At 39.6% G+C, this 19,592-nt stretch overlaps 2 protein-coding genes across 10 annotated transcripts in view; one reads left to right on the top strand and one right to left on the bottom strand.

The window, feature by feature from the left end:
* The window catches only part of Itgb3bp (integrin subunit beta 3 binding protein), a 69,618-nt gene extending 51,780 nt beyond the window's left edge, over positions 1–17,838 (bottom strand). Inside the window, exon 1 of the mRNA XM_021159715.3 lies at positions 17,515–17,838. Within this exon, the coding sequence (XP_021015374.1) occupies positions 17,515–17,519 (5 nt within the window). The 5' untranslated portion in view covers positions 17,520–17,838. The remainder of the gene's footprint in view (positions 1–17,514) is intronic.
* Efcab7 (EF-hand calcium binding domain 7) overlaps positions 17,785–19,592 on the top strand; it is a 51,596-nt gene continuing 49,788 nt past the window's right edge. For 2 of the 9 annotated variants that reach the window (XM_085839163.1, XM_085839164.1), the window contains exons 1-2: positions 17,898–17,986; positions 18,794–19,134. Coding sequence is in view for 2 of the 9 variants with exons in the window: in XM_085839162.1 (XP_085695288.1) it covers positions 18,116–18,198 (83 nt within the window). In the remaining 7 variants the exon portion in view is untranslated. Of the gene's footprint in view, positions 17,841–17,862; positions 17,987–18,013; positions 18,199–18,793; positions 19,135–19,592 lie in introns of those variants that run through there. The other 7 variants (XM_085839165.1, XM_029476087.2, XM_085839167.1 and 4 more) reach the window with 6 other exon arrangements.

The raw sequence follows: 19,592 nt of genomic DNA, 5'->3' as shown, positions 1-19,592 counted from the left end.
TTAAACTGTCATAGAAGTCAGTTAAAATAGGCTATCGTCTAGTTGATGTTTGTTTAGCGTCTAAAGATAGAATTGACTGGAGACAAGACAGTGGTAAGTAAGTTGATAATCAGTTTCCTGAGATTTAATAGACACAGAAGACATGTGAGGAATGACTTAGTTCGCTCTATAGAGAAGTTTGTGCAAGTTGCTCAATGTGACATGTTTTAGAGAGGGAAACTCAAGTCTATGGCAATGAGTCATGTTAAAAACATCTTTCCCATGCTAAGAGACCAGAATCTTTTCTGGAGCTCATAGCCGGAACTAGTAAGCCATCTTGAGGACTGCTATCCGATTGCGTCTTCAGCCTGTTTGTTTAGCTTGGCAATGCCTTGGATTTCCCATGCAATCAACTTTTACAACTAAGCTAATGTGTTACTGCAGTCTTACCTAATGCACTCTCTCATACCCCTGGCCCAGAGTAATAATGCACGTGCATTCCGATAATCATCTGCTGGAAACAGCACATAGGCTGAAAGCAGTCTTATAAATGAATATCCACCACAAATGCTGAACACAAAATTTGGCTACTTCTTAATAAACAATGATTCATGTAATACTGTTTGTTATCTGGGTCAGTCAGGGTCAGCTGAAGTCAGTGACTTAAACCCTGGTAAAACTGCTAAAGACTTTTATAAACTATCCCTCCCTCCTTCCCCCGTGTAATTTTTGTGGTCTATAAATACAAAGCAGAGACCTCTGTTTGTGACAGACATAGTCATGAGACAGCCTTTAGGCAGGCACAGATTCAGACTCACAGAAAGCCAAGAAGGACGAAAGACACTGCAAGGGCAAAGCGGAGAATTCAAATCTGGGTTTGTCATTGGTTAGATGGCATGAAGAAGGGCTTTGATTTCTTTCCTTAAGGTGAAACTGATTCATCATTAGTGTCTCAGAGTTTATTATTAATGTGTTCAAACCAACCACATAGGTTTTGAATTGAGAGAGGGAAAATTATACACCACTTAAAGGAGGACAAATTTACTAGAACTTATGATAATTTATCCTTACCTTTCTATCAGAATTGGACACACTATTACCAATCACTAAATTAAGCATGTACTGCTTACACTGGTATTCCTTTACCCACGAACAACTGATATAATGAAATGACTAAATGCATTACTCTGAAGTCAACAGGATCAGAGCAGAAATGAATGAGACAAATCAGGAAGAACAGGTAAAACTTGACTAGACACAAGCATCTTTCTAGAAGTTCTAAAGCTGTAGCTGGCTCTTAAGGCTACTCTCTTGATTAAGTAAATAAATAAACCAAACAACAAAAACCCATCCAAACAAACAGGGTGATATATGCCTATAACTGCAACATTTAGGAAGCCAAGGCAGGAGGATCCAGAGTTTAAGGCCAGGCTGGGCTACATAGCAAGTTTCAAGACAGCCCATGATAACAAAAGAAGCAAGGAGGGTTATAAAAACTGGGCAAAGGATTTGAATACAATTTCTCCAAAGATCTAAGAATGAGCAGCAAGCACATGAAAAGATGGTCAATAGTCAATCCACATCGACCCCATGAGGTTCTGCAGGCTACTGACTACTACTAAGATGGCGTTAGAGGAAAACAGACAAGATACCAAATTTCAGGCCTGACTACTTTGCATTAGCTGGCCAATTAGGGCACTCCTCCCTGGGAGAAGTTAACTCTCCCTCTCAGTGGTTAGTAGCAGTCTGTAGTAAACCACACTAGACAGACCAGCAGACTCTATTTATATGTACATGTGTGTGTACCAATAATAAGGAAACTCAGGCCATCAACTTGAAAGGGAGTGAAAGGGGCCATATGAAGGGCTGGGGGAAGTGATATAATTATATTTTAAATTAAAAAAAAAACCAAAAAAGAAATTTGACACTTATTACAATGAAGGCATTGCCCTAAGTAAAACAAGTTAGTTACAAAAGGATAAACTGTGAAGATTTTATTCATATGACAATACTCAAATTCAGAGACATGAAAATAAAATGGTGATTTTGATGGGCTAAAGACAGGAAGTAATGGGAAATCATTGTCTAATTAGAGTAGTTTCAGTCCCACAAGATCAAAATAAGTTTAGAGATGGATGGTAGTTGTGGTGGTGTGAATATGCTTGGTCCAGGGTGTGGCACTACAAGGAGGTGTGGCCTTGTTTGAGGAAGTGTTACTATGGGGGTAGGCTTTCAGACCCTTCTCCTAGCTGCCTGTCAGCCAGTCTTCATTTGCCTCCAGAACAAGATGTAGAATCCTCAGCTTCTCCAGCACCATGCCTGCCTGGATGCTGCTAGGTTTCCCATCTTGATGATAGGACTGAACCTCTGAACCTGCAAGCCAGCTCCAATTAAACGTTGCCTTTGTAAGACTGCCTTGGTGATGGTGTGTCTTCACAGCAGTAAAACCCTAAGCAAGTGGTGATGGTACATACAACAGCGTGGATGTACTTCTATTTAGGGTAATCTTAAAACTGAAGGTAACTTCCCATTTTCCAGTTTCTCAAATTTCTACCTGCTCCCATAATCTGAATCCATTCTTAGTTGTACTAGGTTTAGATTCACTGTATAATAGTCTTAACTGCCAGAATGAGTAGATTGAGAAGTGCCTAGGAGATCAGTAAAATGCACCCCTGAGTTTCAATGAAGACATTCTTAGAACCCACCTTGAACATGGAGTTACCACTTCATAGAGAGGGGGCCCAGATGGGATGAAACAGGACGAAGGAAAGCTGCTTACATAGGTGCTTTCTCTTTGCTTCCTGGCCACAATGATGTGAGTTACTGTTTCACTATGCATCAGTGCACGATGGACTGATATGCTTAAAACTGAGAGCCAAAATACACGTGTTTCCTTCCTGAGCCTGTTTTGTTCTACTAACAAATCTGGGATCAAAACCACAGCTGTCCCCAGAACTAAGTGCTGTTACAATTTTATAAAGACAAATATATTTGCTGTGCAGTTTTTAACAGGTAAAATTATAATGGTCCACCATTTTATTTAGCTTACCACATGATAGTATCCTTAAAAACGATTCTCTGCTTCATCACAACAAAATGATTGGTTAAGTTTTACTGTACAACGTAACTAACATGAGTTACAATGCTAAATGAATGGTTCTAAGGGCGGGGCAGGGGGGGAGCTATCATTGATTCTTAACCAAGAAGGAAAGATACCATAGAAGCTCACAAAACTCTATGATGAGGTTGTTTTTAATAGAACTTTTACAAATTAAAGGGGTGATAGTAGGGGGCGGTGAAGGCAGATAAGATTGGGCAAGGGGGCGGATCTTTGACGTTATGCCAAATTCTTCCCTAAGGTTGAGCAAATCACATAACCACACTAAGCATCATAAACTTGATGACACTGGCCTGTAAAGTGGTAAGAATGTCAGAGCGGAAGATAAAACTATCACTTAGCATTTCAGTGCTTCCATTATTCCTCAGTATAATGGGCATGATAATGCTGCCAGCCACCTACTGCACAATAGTTGAGAGGACTTGTGAGTGAGTTCCTGAGATGCTTAGGACTCCTTTGACAAAGGCAATAACTAGATTCATAACCCATGTGACATGTTAAATTTAATTTGAGGTATATGAAATGATTTACTTTCTAGTTTGCATATAAGAACGAGAAAAGGGAGAAGAATCTTCTATATCTGTTCTGTACTGTCCTTCTCATTCAAGTCTGTTTGTTTGTGTTGAAGACTTCCTGTAACCACACACAAAATCTCCATTGCAGCATGGATGAGTGGGGATTCCACCCATCACATAAAGTATGGGCTCAATGGGAAAGCAACTAAAAGCATCGTTTTCTCAGATACTGTGTGACACATCAGCCAATAACTTTGGCTAATAGGTAATGTGTTTTTATATCAAAACCTTCCTTATTAAAAGATTAATAATGAGCCAAAGAAATTTTTTTTTTACAGAAGTTCATGGATATATTTGGGAACATTAACCATAGAGCATAGTCAGAAGTGGCATGTTCTAGGATTTATAGAAAGAGAAATCCAGCTAAGACAATTCACTCCTAAATGATATTCTTAATATAAAACACATATAAAATTTGTATATGTATCTGACATTAAAAAGTCCTTTAAAGGAGTCCTACCAATTGAAAGGGCTTATACAGATCTGTTAAATGGCAGGTAGGAGAGGTGGTATGTGCGCATTTTTCTTTATGAATTACATCTCATAACACACATATACACATAAACAGAAAGATCAAATCACCCAAGTGCTATTCATGTCTACTCCACTTTTTTTTTTTTTTTTTTTCGAGACAGGGTTTCTCTGTGTAGCCCTGGCTGTCCTGGAACTCACTTTGTAGATCAGGCTGGCCTTGAACTCAGAAATCCGCCTGCCTCTGCCTCCCAAGTGCTGGGATTAAAGGCATGCACCACCACTGCCCGGCTCTACTCCACTTCTAAGACCCCACCAGTCATCTCCATGCGGTTCTCATACTGCCCCATTTTCAGTAAGTATCCTTTTACTCTCAACAGCATTTGTGCACGACCTCCTCAGTAAGCGTTTTATGTTAAAGGAATATGTATGTTCTGGTCCCTAGATTATTAAATCACTAGGTTTTGCCTGTTATTTAGTAAGCAGTAAGTTTTTGAGATGTTTATTGAACTTTCTGTGAAAACTCAAACCACTAGATTTCAGTTCTCAAGTAGTTGGCATACTGTTGTTATATAAGTTATTGTTCAATCAATTGTGATTTTTTTCATTAAAATGAATCAAATAATTATTTCAATTTCCTATAGGGCCCATTTTTTTTGCATATGAGGGAGTAGTTTGCTTTGAAAATCCTAGATAAGTATTTAAAAAAATATATATATATCATGATAAATAATGCAAATATGTATATTATAGCACACATATAAATATGTTATATGTAAACACATATATGTATTTTATATTTGAGGGCACTACTAGGAGTTGAATCAAAGGTCTCATGTATGCTTAGCCAGAATTCTACCAATGAAGTGACATCTGCATTTGACTCTCAAAAAACATTTTGGTCATGTTTATTTGGGTACCTTAAATGTCAGTCTTCAAAGATGTCATATTAATACAGTTATATCTAAGGTAGATTTCTGCAGTGATGTATGTTTCATCAATTCTAGAAAACCTACAATTTCCTCAAATATTGCCTGTTCTCCAGGCTACCTTTCTAACCATGAAGTGAATTAATTTTTAATGTCTTAATATATCTTCCAATACACTGAACCTATTTTTCATGTTATTGTTCTTTAGGTAATTTTTTCCATATTTATTTTCCAGTTTTGAATTCCTTCTTCAATTGTGTCAAACTCATCATTTGATTCATTCATTAATTTAATAAAAAGAATCTGTGAATTCTGATATAATTTTATTAAAAAAATTTTTTTAATATCCAAGGACCAGAGTAGAGGCACATATAATCTCAGCATTTGTGATTTCTCAGAGCTTGAGGCAGGATAATTGAAAGTAAGTTCAGAGTGAGCCTGAGCTACAGTCTGACACCCTGTCTCAAACCAAGCCAAACCAAACCTAACAACAACAAAAAAAGACTAAGTCTTATTCAGATTTTATCTAAATCTACCACTTGCCTGAGTTTTGTCTCATTTGCTTAAAATCAACCATTTTTAAAATGTACACCATGTAAATCTACTCTATACAGGTTTGTCTGACCCATAGTTTCTGTCTTCTTACCCTCCCATTGCCTTTCTCTCTTCCATGTAGCACAGGCTGGCCTCAGAGTCAGTAGATAGCTGAAGATGACCCTGAACAGCAGATCCCCCTGCCTCTATCTCCCAGGTTGTAGGACTACAGGCACTCAGTACCACACAAGTCTCCTTGTGGTTTACTCATACAAAATGTTACAGAAACATAATAAAATTTGAACAAGTTATTGATGCAATAGTCTGCATTAAAATTTATTCCTGTAGCACTTGTGCTTTGTTCTCTGCTTCATGTGTGTGGTTCAAGATGTGAGCTATCCACTTCCTGCTCCTACCACCGTCTGCTGCTTGCTGCCATGTCTCCCCACCATAAACTAAAACAAATCCTTTCTTCTCTAACTTGCTTAGTCACACTGTTTTATCACAGCAATAGACAAGTAACTACTAGAGAAGCTGATTCTGACAGTAGGCTGCTGCTTTGAAGAATATGACCACAGCTATTATTATTTGAAGGAATGTGGAAGACTTTGGAATTTTGGACTAGGAAAATGCTTGACTTCTGTAAGCAGAGGTTAGCAGGCTATTCTAGGAGAAGTTTGGAGGACAGCAGAACCTAGAGTCACGCAGATGGTAAAGGCCCAGCTCAAGAGGTTTCAAAGGCAAACTTTAGCAACTATGCTATAGGCCATTCTTCTGACATTCTGGAAAAATCTGGCTGCCTTCTGCCACTGGCCTGAGAACCTGCTGGAGGCTAACTTAAAAAGGACCAATTTCTTTGAAGGAAGAAATTTCAAGACAGCATAATATTGAATCTATGATATGGTTGTTATTAATGATTCTTACACAATCTAAAAACAGAGCAAATGGGGCAGAAAGAAATAAAATGTCTACAGTTTAAAGAGGAGGAAGAGGAGAAGGAGGAAAATGATGAGAATGAGGAGGAAGAAGAGGAAGAAGAGGAGGAGGAAGAGGAGAAGGAGGAAAATGATGAGAATGAGGAGGAAGAAGAGGAAGAAGTAAAGAAGAAAGCCAGAAAACGTAATGTGTTGTGCTGCAACTGGTGAGGAGATTAGTCCTACTCTGGACTGGGACAAAGAGAAGGGTGACCTCAGGACAAAGCCCTACCCTGAAAGACAGCTTAGGGAGTTTTCTGCTCTCAGAAAGCAACAACAACAACAACAACAACAACAATAACAACAAAAGCTGCTACTAATTAGGTCAGTCATCTGGGGGTGGGGGTGGGGTGGGGAGCTGGCCAACCACAGTGGAGCCAACCTTGGCAGTGTCATCCTTGTGTTCCTGGCTTTAGAGGCTTGAAGGATAGATACTAGACTGAAGGGAATATGGATTCTTCCCCTGCAGTTCCAAAGAGCTGCTGCTGAGGCCAGGCAGCGCATGGCGGGGAGTAAATGAGACAAAAATGGGATTTATGCATTAGTTTTGGCATGTTAGGGACATTCAAAGATTTCAACTTCTGTATTAGGAGAGTGCCTCACATTATAAAAAGGCCACATATTATGTTATATTATATTATATATAACTTGCTGACTTTTATAAATAATAAAAATATACTTAAAATTCATATTTTTCAATGTTTACAGCAAGTACTAACAATTTACCAACCCTAAAAATGTAAGATACCTTTAAATAAAGAAAATTAGTTATATAACTGGGTATTTCCTGTGGTCAAACAATATTTATTAAATGATTAACTATTATTTGGTCTGTCACACTATTTTACTCGCCTGTGTTTTTATCATCAGTCCACACAATAAAAATAATTGCATTTCAGAACTGAAGAAAAGGCTCAGAGGTTAAGAGCACTGGCAGCTCTTTCAGAGCTCCTGAGTTCAATTTCCAGCAACCACATGGTGGCTCACATCTGTGATGCGATCTGATGCCCTCTTCTGGTGTGTCTGAAGACAGCTGCGGTGTACTCATATACATGAAATAAATAAACTTTAAAAAATAATTGTATTTGGTGTTACACCAGTCTGACTAAAAGCCCAAACAAGTGTAATATATAGCGAGGCTTTCAAGTTGGGCATCAAAGTGCATGCCTGCAATACTAGCACCTGGGAGGTGGAGGCAGCAGGATAAGGAGTTTATGGCCAGCCTCAGCTACATAGTGAGCTTGCGCTACACTAGACAGTCATTTTGTTTTTAAATTTAAGAAATAGTACATTAATTTTTTTTTTTCAGAAAACTCTCAGACCTTGCAAGAATATCAGCAGAATTAACCCATTCTAAGAACACCACCACAGTTAGAAACTCCAACACTGGATCAGCGCCGGGGTAGCTGGAGCGCAGGGTTGCCTGACACCCGCCAGCTACCCACGACCCCCGCCGCAGGATTTTGGGACTGCTGGTGAGTGGAACACAGCTTCTGCTCCAGTCCAATCACGCGGGACCTGAGACTGCTCTGGTTGGGGAGAGAGAAATCCGGCCTAGATAGGGCCACAAGCCTCTTCCGGTCAGAAAAGCACCGGGGCAGCTGGGGCGCAGGGTCGGCTGACACTCGCCAGCTACCCACAACACCCACCACAGGATCTTAAGACTTCTGGTGAGTGGAGCACAGCTTCTGCTCCAATCCAATTGCGCGCGGGACCTGAGACTGCATTAGTTAGGGAAGCAGAAACCAGCCCGAGTAGGGCCACAGGCCTCATCCGGCCGGATCAGCGCAGGGGTAGCTGGAGCTCAGGGTTGCCTGACACCCGCCAGCTACCCACGACCCCCGCCGCAGGATTTTGAGACTGCTGGTGAGTGGAACACAGCTTCTGCTCCAATCTTTAAACAGTGACAACGATAACAACTAACCCCAGAGATTACCAGATGGCGAAAGGTAAACGTAATAATCTTACTAGCAGAAACCAAGACCACTCACCATCATCAGAACCCAGCACCCCCACTTCGCCCAGTCCAGGGCACCCCAACACACCGGAAAAGCTAGACACGGATCTAAAAGCATATCTCCTGATGATGGTAGAGGACTTCAAGAAGGACTTTAATAACACACTTAAAGAAATACAGGAGAACACTGCTAAACAGGTAGAAGACATTAAAGAGGAAGCACAAAAATCCCTTAAAGAATTGCAGGAGAACACTGCTAAAGAGTAACAAATCCTTAAAGAAAAACAGGATAACATAATCAAACAGGTAGAAGTCCTTACAGAAAAACAGGAAAACACATCCAAACAGATGATGGAAATGAACAAAACCATACTAGACCTAAAAAGGGAAGTAGACACAATAAAGAAAATCCAAAATGAGGCAACACTGGAGATAGAAACCCTAGGAAAGAAATCTGGAACCATAGATACGAGCATCAGCAACAGAATACAAGAGATGGAAGAGAGAATCTCAGGTGCAGAAGATTCCATAGAGAACATCGGCACAACAATCAAGGAAAATGGAAAATGCAAAAAGATCCTAACTCAAAACATCCAAGAAATACAGGACACAATGAGAAGACCAAACCTACGGATAATAGGAGTGGATGAGAATGAAGATTTTCAACTCAAAGGACCAGCAAACATCTTCAACAAAATTATAGAAGAAAACTTCCCAAATCTAAAGAAAGAGATGCCCATGAACATACAAGAAGCCTACAGAACTCCAAATAGACTGGACCAGAAAAGAAATACCTCCCGACACATAATAATCAGAACAACAAATGCTCTAAATAAAGATAGAATACTAAAAGCAGTAAGAGAAAAAGGCCAAGTAACATATAAAGGCAAGCCTATCAGAATTACACCAGATTTTTCACCAGAGACTATGAAAGCCAGAAGATCCTGGACGGATGTTATACAGACACTAAAAGAACACAAATTCCAGCCCAGGCTACTATACCCAGCCAAACTCTCAATTAACATAGATGGAGAAACCAAAGTATTCCACGACAAAACCAAATTCACACATTATCTCTCCATGAATCCAGCCCTTCAAAGGATAATAACAGAAAAAAACCAATACAAGGACAGGAACCACGCCCTAGAAACAACAAGAAGGTAATCCCTCAATAAACCTAAAAGAAGACAGCCACAAGAACAAAATGCCAACTTTAACAACAAAAATAACAGGAAACAACAATTACTTTTCCTTATTATCTCTTAATATCAATGGACTCAACTCCCCGATAAAAAGACATAGACTAACAAACTGGCTACACAAACAAGACCCAACATTTTGCTGCTTATAGGAAACTCATCTCAGAGAAAAGGATAGACACTACCTCAGATTGAAAGGCTGGAAAACAATTTTCCAAGCAAATGGCATGAAGAAACAAGCTGGAGTAGCCATTCTAATATCTGATAAGATTGACTTCCAACCCAAAGTCATTAAAAAAGACAGGGAGGGACACTTCATACTCATCAAAGGTAAAATCCTCCAAGAGGAACTATCAATCCTGAATATCTATGCTCCAAATACAAAGGCAGCCACATTCATTAAAGAAACTTTAGTAAATCTCAAAGCACACATTGCACCTCATACAATAATAGTGGGAGACTTCAACACACCACTTTCACCAATGGACAGATCATGGAAACAGAAACTAAACAGGGACACAGAGAAACTAAGAGAAATTATGAATCAAATGGATCTGGCAGATATCTACAGAACATTCTATCCTAAAACAAAAGGATATACCTTCTTCTCAGCACCTCATGGCACCTTCTCCAAAATTGACCACATAATTGGTCACAAAACAGGCCTCAACAGATACAAAAATATTGAAATTGTCCCATGCATCCTATCAGATCACCATGGACTAAGGCTGATCTTCAATAACAAAATAAATAATAGAAAGCCAACCTTCACGTGGAAACTGAACAACACTCTTCTCAATGATACCTTGGTCAAGGAAGGAATAAAGAAAGAAATTAAGGACTTTTTAGAGTTCAATGAAAATGAAGCCACAACATACCCAAACTTATGGGACGCAATGAAAGCATTTCTAAGAGGAAAACTCATAGCTCTGAGTGCCTCCAAAAGGAAACTAGAGAGAGCACACATTAGCAGCTTGACAACACACCTAAAAGCACTAGAACAAAAGGAAGCAAATTCACCCAAGAGGAGTAGACGGCAGGAAATAATCAAACTCAGGGGTGAAATCAACCAAGTGGAAACAAGAAAAACTATTCAAAGAATCAACCAATCAAGGAGCTGGTTCTTTGAGAAAATCAACAAGATAGATAAACCCTTAGCCAGACTCACTAGAGGGCACAGGGAAAGCATCCTAATTAACAAAATCAGAAATGAAAAAGGAGACATAACAACAGATCCTGAAGACATCCAAAACACCATCAGATCCTTCTACCAAAGGCTATACTCAACAAAAATGGAGAACCTGGATGAAATGGAGAAGTTCCTAGACAGATACCAGGTACCAAAGTTGAATCAAGATCAGGTTAATGATCTAAACAGCCCTATATCCCCCAAAGAAATAGAAGCAGTCATTAATAGTCTCCCAACTAAAAAAAGCCCAGGACCAGATGGGTTTAGTGCAGAGTTCTATCAGACCTTCAAAGAAGATCTAATCCCAGTTCTTCACAAACTATTCCACAAAATAGAAACAGAAGGTACTCTACCCAACTCATTCTATGAAGCCACACTTACTCTGATACCTAAACCACAAAAAGACCCAACAAAGATAGAAAACTTCAGACCAATATCCCTTATGAATATTGATGCAAAAATCCTCAATAAAGTTCTTGCTAACCGAATCCAAGAACACATCAAAACAATCATCCATCCTGACCAAGTAGGTTTCATCCCAGGGATGCAGGGATGGTTCAATATACGGAAATCCATCAACGTAATCCAGTATATAAACAAACTCAAAGACAAAAACCACATGGTCATCTCCTTAGATGCGGAAAAAGCATTTGACAAGATCCAACACCCATTCATGATAAAAGTCTTGGAAAGATCAGGAATTCAAGGCCCATACCTAAACATGATAAAAGCAATCTACAGCAAACCAGTAGCCAACATCAAAGTAAATGGTCAGAAGCTTGAAGCAATCCCTCTAAAATCAGGGACTAGACAAGGCTGTCCACTTTCTCCATACCTATTCAACATTGTACTTGAAGTCCTAGCCAGAGCAATTTGACAACAAAAGGAGATCAAAGGGATACAAATTGGAAAAGATGAAGTCAAAATATCACTTTTTGCAGATGATATGATAGTATATATAAGTGACCCTAAAAATTCCACCAGAGAACTCCTAAGCCTGATAAACAGCTTCGGTGAAGTAGCTGGATATAAAATTAACTCAAACAAATCAATGGCCTTTCTCTACACAAAGAATAAACAGGCTGAGAAAGAAATTAGGGAAACAACACCCTTCTCAATAGTCACAAATAATATAAAATATCTTGGCGTGACTCTAACTAAGGAAGTGAAAGATCTGTATAATAAAAACTTCAAGTCTCTGAAGAAAGAAATTCTAGAAGATCTCAGAAGATGGAAAGATCTCCCATGCTCATGGATTGGCAGGATCAACATTGTAAAAATGGCTATCTTGCCAAAAGCAATCTACAGATTCAATGCAATCCCCATCAAAATTCCAAATCAATTCTTCAACCAATTAGAAAGTGCAATCTGCAAATTCATCTGGAATAACAAAAAACCTAGGATAGCAAAAACTCTTCTCAAGGATAAAAGAACCTCTGGTGGAATCACCATGCCGGACCTAAAGCTCTACTACAGAGCAATTGTGATAAAAACTGCATGGTACTGGTATAGTGACAGACAAATAGACCAATGGAATAGAATTGAAGACCCAGAAATGAACCCACACACCTATGGTCACTTGATCTTCGACAAGGGAGCTAAAAACATCCAGTGGAAGAAAGACAGCATTTTCAACAAATGGTGCTGGCACAACTGGTTGTTAACATGTAGAAGAATGCGAATCGATCCATTCCTATCTCCTTGTACTAAGGTCAAGTGTAAGTGGATCAAGGAACTTCACATAAAACCAGAGACACTGAAACTTATAGAGGAGAAAGTGGGGAAAAGCCTTGAAGATATGGGCACAGGGGAAAAATTCCTGAATAGATCAGTAATGGCTTGTGCTGTAAGATCGAGAATTGACAAGTGGGACCTCATGAAACTACAAAGCTTCTGCAAGGCTAAAGACACCATCAATAAGACAAAAAAACCACCAACAGATTGGGAAAGGATCTTCACCTATCCTAAATCAGATAAGGGACTAATATCCAATATATATAAAGAACTCAAGAAGGTGGACTCCAGAAAGTCAAATAACCCCATTAAAAAATGGGGCTCAGAACTGAACAAAGAATTCTCACCTGAGGAATACCGAATGGCAGAGAAGCACCTGAAAAAATGTTCAACATCCTTAATCATCAGGGAAATGCAAATCAAAACAACCCTGAGATTCCACCTCACACCAGTCAGAATGGCTAAGATCAAAAATTCAGGTGACAGCAGATGCTGGCGAGGATGTGGAGAAAGAGGAACACTCCTCCATTGTTGGTGGGATTGCAAGCTTGTACAACCACTCTGGAAATCAGTCTGGCGGTTCCTCAGAAAATTGGACATAGTACTACCGGAGGATCCAGCAATACCTCTCCTGGGCATATATCCAGAAGATGTCCCAACTGGTAAAAAGGACACATGCTCCACTATGTTCATAGCAGCCCTATTTATAATAGCCAGAAGCTGGAAAGAACCCAGATGTCCCTCAACAGAGGAATGGATACAGAAATTATGGTACATTTACACAATGGAGTACTACTCAGCTATTAAAAAGAATGAATTTATGAAATTCCTAGCCAAATGGATGGACCTGGAGGGCATCATCTTGAGTGAAATAACACAATCACAAAAGAACTCACACAATATGTATTCACTGATAAGTGGATATTAGCCCAAAACTTAGGATACCCAAGATATAAGATACAATTTGCTAAACGCATGAAACTCAAGAAGAATGAAGACCAAAGTGTGGACACTGTGCACCTTCTTAGAATTGGGAACAAAACACCCAGGGAAGGAGTTACAGAGACAAAGTTCGTAGCTGTGATGAAAGGATGGACCATTTAGAGACTGCCGTATCCAGGGATCCATCCCATAATCAGCTTCTAAACGCTGACACCATTGCATACACTAGCAAGATTTTGCTGAAAGGACCCAAATATAGCTGTCTCTTGTGAGACGATGCCGGGGCCTAGCAAACACAGGAGTGGATGTTCACAGTTCAGCTATTGGATGTATCACAGGGCTCCCAATGGAGAAGCTAGAGAAAGTACCCAAGGAGCTAAAGGGATCTGCAACCCTATTGTTGGAACAACATGATGTACTAACCAGAACCCCGGAGCTCTTGTCTCTAGCTGCATATGTATCGAAAGATGGCCTAGTCGGCCATCAATGGAAAGAGAGGCCCATTGGACTTGCAAACTTTATATGCCCCAATATAGGGGAATGCCAGGGCCAAAAGAATGGGAATGGGTGGGTAGGGAAGTGGGGGGCGCTATGGGGGACTTTTGGGATAGCATTGGAAATGTAATTGAGGAAAATATGTAATAAAAATATTAAAAATCAAAAAAAAAAAAGAAACTCCAACACTAATGCTATTCTATTTTTTTTAATCTTTGGAACAGAATTAAGTTAATTCTCATAGAAACAGACTCTGTTTGGCTGAAGCAGCATGATAATACACATTAATTAGAAAGGCTAGGTAAAGGTACTGGGAAATTTATAAATGAAGATGCGGGGGTTGGGAAAGACTCAATGGAAATGTAATAGTAAAAGCTGTTTCACTTGACGTTAGTAATATGTAAGCAAAGATGTGGTGTAAAATTTCTCCATATAGTCTAAAGCAGCTGTTCTCGATAGCCCCCTTTTAAGTCTGAACCTGATTTTAGCCTTAAACTCCTGATCCCATCCTCCTGCCTCTAGCTCCAAAGCACTGTGTTTACAGGTACCACCATCACATCCGTCTTCGGATAATTTTTTTTTTTTTAACAGCAACTTTATCAATCACTTAATATTTTCAACCAACTCTTCTATTCATGAGGATTGAGAACCCTGGTGCTTTAGTCCAAGTTATTTTTCCACCTCAAGTCTAAGAGTCAAGGTTGCAACCTAGATTAATCATGTTGCCTCTGGCTTGAGAACACACATAGAAAACAAGAGCACATTTGCTTGGGGAGACGAAAGAAATCAGGAGCAGCAATTAGTTGACTCACCAGCTTCTCTTTTTGAAAAAGGGCCAAAGGCTCTTAGAGAAACTGTACTTACTGAGAACATAAAATGGATAATCTCTAAATCGAAACAAAAAACAAACAAAATGTAAAACAATTTAATTTTGTGGTGATCCCTACTACTAAAAAAAAAATGATATTCAAATTATCAAAGCAAGCAAGCAAAGATTTCATCACACTAAGAAGCAGCAGCACCATGACTGCGCACACCCGACTGTTCCTTCTCCAGCCCACCTCCCCCATGTGGCAAGCATTAAGGTGAATCTTATGCCATGTCCCTGCTATCGGACATAATCTTTTGCTTTTGCTATAATCTTAGCACAGGCATACATAAGCCCAAACAACTGCTTATTTTGCTTGCCTTTAAACCTTAAAGGCTGTATGCAGTCTTCCTACGAATCTGTTCTTCAGTCACTGTTTTTAAAATTCTAACCATTGTATCTTCATTAATTTATTCCTTTCCACTTATTTTAGATTCATTCAGGCTACACTTATTTCCCCATTTGCGTTTATATATATATATATATATATATATATATATATAAAGAATAGAATGTTATTTTCCAGTCAAATATAAAGAAAATTATGAGTGAGTACAGATTACACCTTTCCACAATTGCATACCAAAACGTCATCATTTCAACATCACTGAAAATCATTCCAGTTTCTGGGAATGGAGAGATGGCTCAGAAGTTAGGAGCACTTGCTGCCCTGACAGAAGACTGGGGTTCAGTTCTCAGCAACTGTATGGTGGCTCATTATCATCTCTGACTCCAGTTCTGGGGCATATGATGCTCTCTTCTGGCCTCCCTGGGTACCAGGCATGTAAGTGATTCATATACATACATGCAGGCAAAACACTCATCTACATTATAAAAAAAAATGTTTTGGTTTTTTTTTAGCTATCTTTTAAAAGAACTTCCCAAGATTTCTATTAGTACCACTTCGACTTCATAGTTTATCACATTTAAAAACAAAGCATCTCACTAACACAGACGGGACGCTGCTCCTAAAGCAGTGGTTCTCAGCCTTTCTAATGCTGCAACCACCAAAGGGGTCATAACCCACAGGTTGCGAACCACTGTGCTACAGCGGGACTATGCTTCATACCTGAAATTATTATGATGGCTTTAATCTCTTTGCTAAAACAACATTGGCAGCAAAGCTGGGTTTAGGATGTAGTTCATCAGGTACAGGGCTCACTTACTATTCACAAAGCTTGAGGTTGGACCCCCAGCACTCACTGCATAAATAGTGGGCGGTATGCAATCCCAGCACTGGGGGGAGGTGGACGGAAAATTAAAAGTTTGTTGTTTTCTTCAGCTACAAAGTGAGTTTAAGATCAGCCTGGGTTATACAAGCCCCCAATTCTTTAGAAAAAATGGACCAACCAACACAACTGCTAAAAATATAGGATGTCAATGTACTTCTTGTCAGATACATGAAACTCTTCTAATATAACAACATCTACTCATATATTAAAGTTGCCAGTTGCCAGAAAAGTATCCACTTCCAATAGATTTTGGTTCCTCACTTCTGTAAACAGATCAGGAACATAGTTTACACACCAAACTCATTTTCATTCTTTTCCTGCTTAAGTTTTGTTCCATCATCTTTGCCAGCAATATTATAATAGCCATTTTTCTAATGCATTAAAAGATAAACCTTTTTAGAATGGTGAGTTAATAAATATTGTTATTTCCGAAGGTCCTCCTTCTTTTATGTCAGCTCACATCTTACACAAGTATCCCCGATAATATCTTAGTTTGCATTTTACTCAAACAGGAAAATGTTACCCTAGCAGGAAGTACCTAAACCAGCCTGGTATGGGGGTAGCGAAGAAGTATTACAAGAGTTAGGTCTTCCTCCTCCCTCAAATTCTTTAAAAAGACCCTGTTTAAAAACAAACAAACAAACAAACAAAAAACAAAAAAACCTGTTTATACAACCGCTAACTGTGCTTTATTTAGCCTATATAGGATAGCGGAAGGGTAGGAGAATACAAGATCGTCTAGCACAATACCACATCTCTACTATGGTCATTTTCGGTAATCACATTATTGGGAGTTGGGCTGTAATTTAAAGATGATCCAATACAAACCTACTTTTTATTTTTTTCAAGCTTATTTTTATAAGTAAGAAAAGTAAATCACTTATTACTGAGTTACTAAGTGAGAATCTTAAGAATCTTTCAGCGCCTGAAATCCATTCAGTCCATGAAATCTCTCCCGAGTTTCAATGAACTCACTACACAAATGCTTAACAAGCATTTAAAAGTTCTACAAATTACAGAGACATGTTTACTTAATATACTGTTTCATTCTTAGTCTGTTAGCTCTAAGTTATTTCAAGTTAGACATTACTCAAATTTAGCCCGCAGCTTACACAATGATGCGAGGTTTTAAGAGTCAAAGAAGTGTTGGAAGGGTAGAGGTAGGATGGGAATACCAAGCATCCCGACGCTGTCAACAGAGAAAAGTTTATAGAAATAGAAAAGACAAAGTGACCATGGGACGGCATACTCTTCCTGCATACTCTTTTTGCTCATAGAGGGCCCACAAAACAGCAACGTCTGGGGAAGGGATACCTACGGCATTTCGGGACTCCGTTGCGGGACAGAACCAACTGAGAAACCGCAAACGCGGAAGCATAAAAAGCCCGCGTAGTAAGCGCTGGATGAGGTGTCACCCCGTACGCAGTTCGCCGGAAACAGTCTCCGGGCGAGAAAGAGCCCGAACGTGTGCAAGGAAATGGTGCAGGGAATCTAAGGCCAGAATCCATTTAGCCCCAGCCGCGTGCAACGCACGACCCTCCTCACTATTGTGGACATACCAGCCTCGCAACAGATAAGCTACAATGCCATGGCTGTTCTCTCTCGGTCAATGGTCCACAAATCTCTGGTCGGAGCGTTTGGAAGGTGCTCTGCCTCTTATTTCCGGTGGCGGCGAGGCGCAGTTGCTATGGTAATCTAAAAAAGGCGGAGGTCTGTCCGGTTGCGCCGAGAGGTTCGCGGATCTACTCACGAAAATTGGCTGCTCTTCTTGGTTTGTGAGCTGAAATTAGGTAGCCACCAAGCCTCTCTCTTGCTCTGTCGCTCGCTCTGCTCTTCATTGTGCGGCCGCCTCTCCCATCTGCTACGTTTACTTCTGTGTCCTCTTAAGAGCCTGTGCATGTCCCGAAACACACAAGGGGATGCAGCATCGTGGCCAGAGGAGTACAAAAAAAGGAGAGAGATTGTCTGGGATTAGTTGTGACTGTTTCACGGTGCAGCGACGGTGACTGGATGGCTCTCTGTTTTCACTCGGCCCTTTAGACGCCTTAGGCGCTTTTAACAGTTTATTTTTCCTGCTTATTGTGTGCCTAGTTATTTATGGGGCCGTTTGCTACAATATACTCTCCAGGCCCCTGTCTCAGACTTGGGCTAGAATTTTAAATAAAAGGTGGTTTCCGAGCCCTAGGGATGCAATTATATATTTAAGCTTCAGTTTAGACTGTCTTCACAGGATGGGAAAGAATAGAATTCTGGAACATTTCTGCCCAGGGATTTTCATGTGAGAATAACCCCATTTGGAAGGAACACTTGAAGAAGATCCTTAAAAATGTTTTAAAATTGCTTGCTGTAAACCGAGTGCTTGTTCTTCCTTACTGGAATAGTTTTCTTTCCCGTTTGTGAGATGGCACGCACGCATATGTGTTTAAAACCGATGTTTAATTATGGTGATACCAATTTGCAGTAACCAGACTGTGACACCACATCCCTATGGGGTCCTTCTAAATCTGGTGTAATATGAAAGTGTCAGGCAGGCGGTCTGTGTATTATAAATAGGGTACTTCATCCATGATAAGCGATTATTATCTTTCTTTCCCAAGTGTAAAAGACCTACATAATTCAAGAAGGTGCCGGTGATTTAGGCCTCCTGAGTATGAATCCAATGAGTCCTGAAGGGGACCCTACCTGTGTCATCTTAGTGTTCAACTTGAACTATTCAATTTATTAGATTGGAATGTATTTTTAGAAGTCAACGCAGGATAAAGCAATGTTGGAAGCCATTAGACCACCAGAACAATTTTACACTGCATAGTAGCCTTTGTTCAATAAACCTTCATCCACATTAAAAGAAGAAATGACTGAAATTTCACAAATTACCGCTGACTGGGTGACATCTCTGTCCCTCAATTTCATCATCTGCAAAATGGACAAAAAGTTCCTGGTCAGTGTAGAAAGGATTAAATAAGACGTTTGATTGTATATTAATGTCTTATGAGCAGACATGCTGTATAGACACTAAATATTATTACTAGTAAAGGAACTTTATAAAGCCCAATGTAATCCGTGAAACTTCAAATATTCAGTGATTTGACATGAGCTGTATTATAGAAATGTGAATGAAATGATAGTTAATCCTGCTATGGGTGGATCCAACTGCAGTTGATTTGCATAAAAAACCTCACTGTTGGGGAATTTCACTCCATGTATGTTTTCTTTAGCATTTGTGTGTCCTGAAGTATTCTATATGTTTCACATTTGTGAACTGCTGTAATCTTAACAACCCTGTGAACTCTCCCCTGAAGTCTTATTTTGAGATGATGCATGTATGCATTTTCTTTGTTCTGATTCTTTTGGATTATGCTACATCATTGTTCTTTAGGATATCATTGTATATTTGAG

Source organism: Mus caroli, unplaced genomic scaffold, assembly GCF_978045245.1.
Source record: "Mus caroli unplaced genomic scaffold, Mus_caroli_1 scaffold_6, whole genome shotgun sequence".
Taxonomy (NCBI): Eukaryota; Metazoa; Chordata; class Mammalia; order Rodentia; family Muridae; genus Mus; species Mus caroli.
Note: the sequence above shows the minus strand (reverse complement) of the source record. Positions and strands in the feature narration are given on the sequence as shown.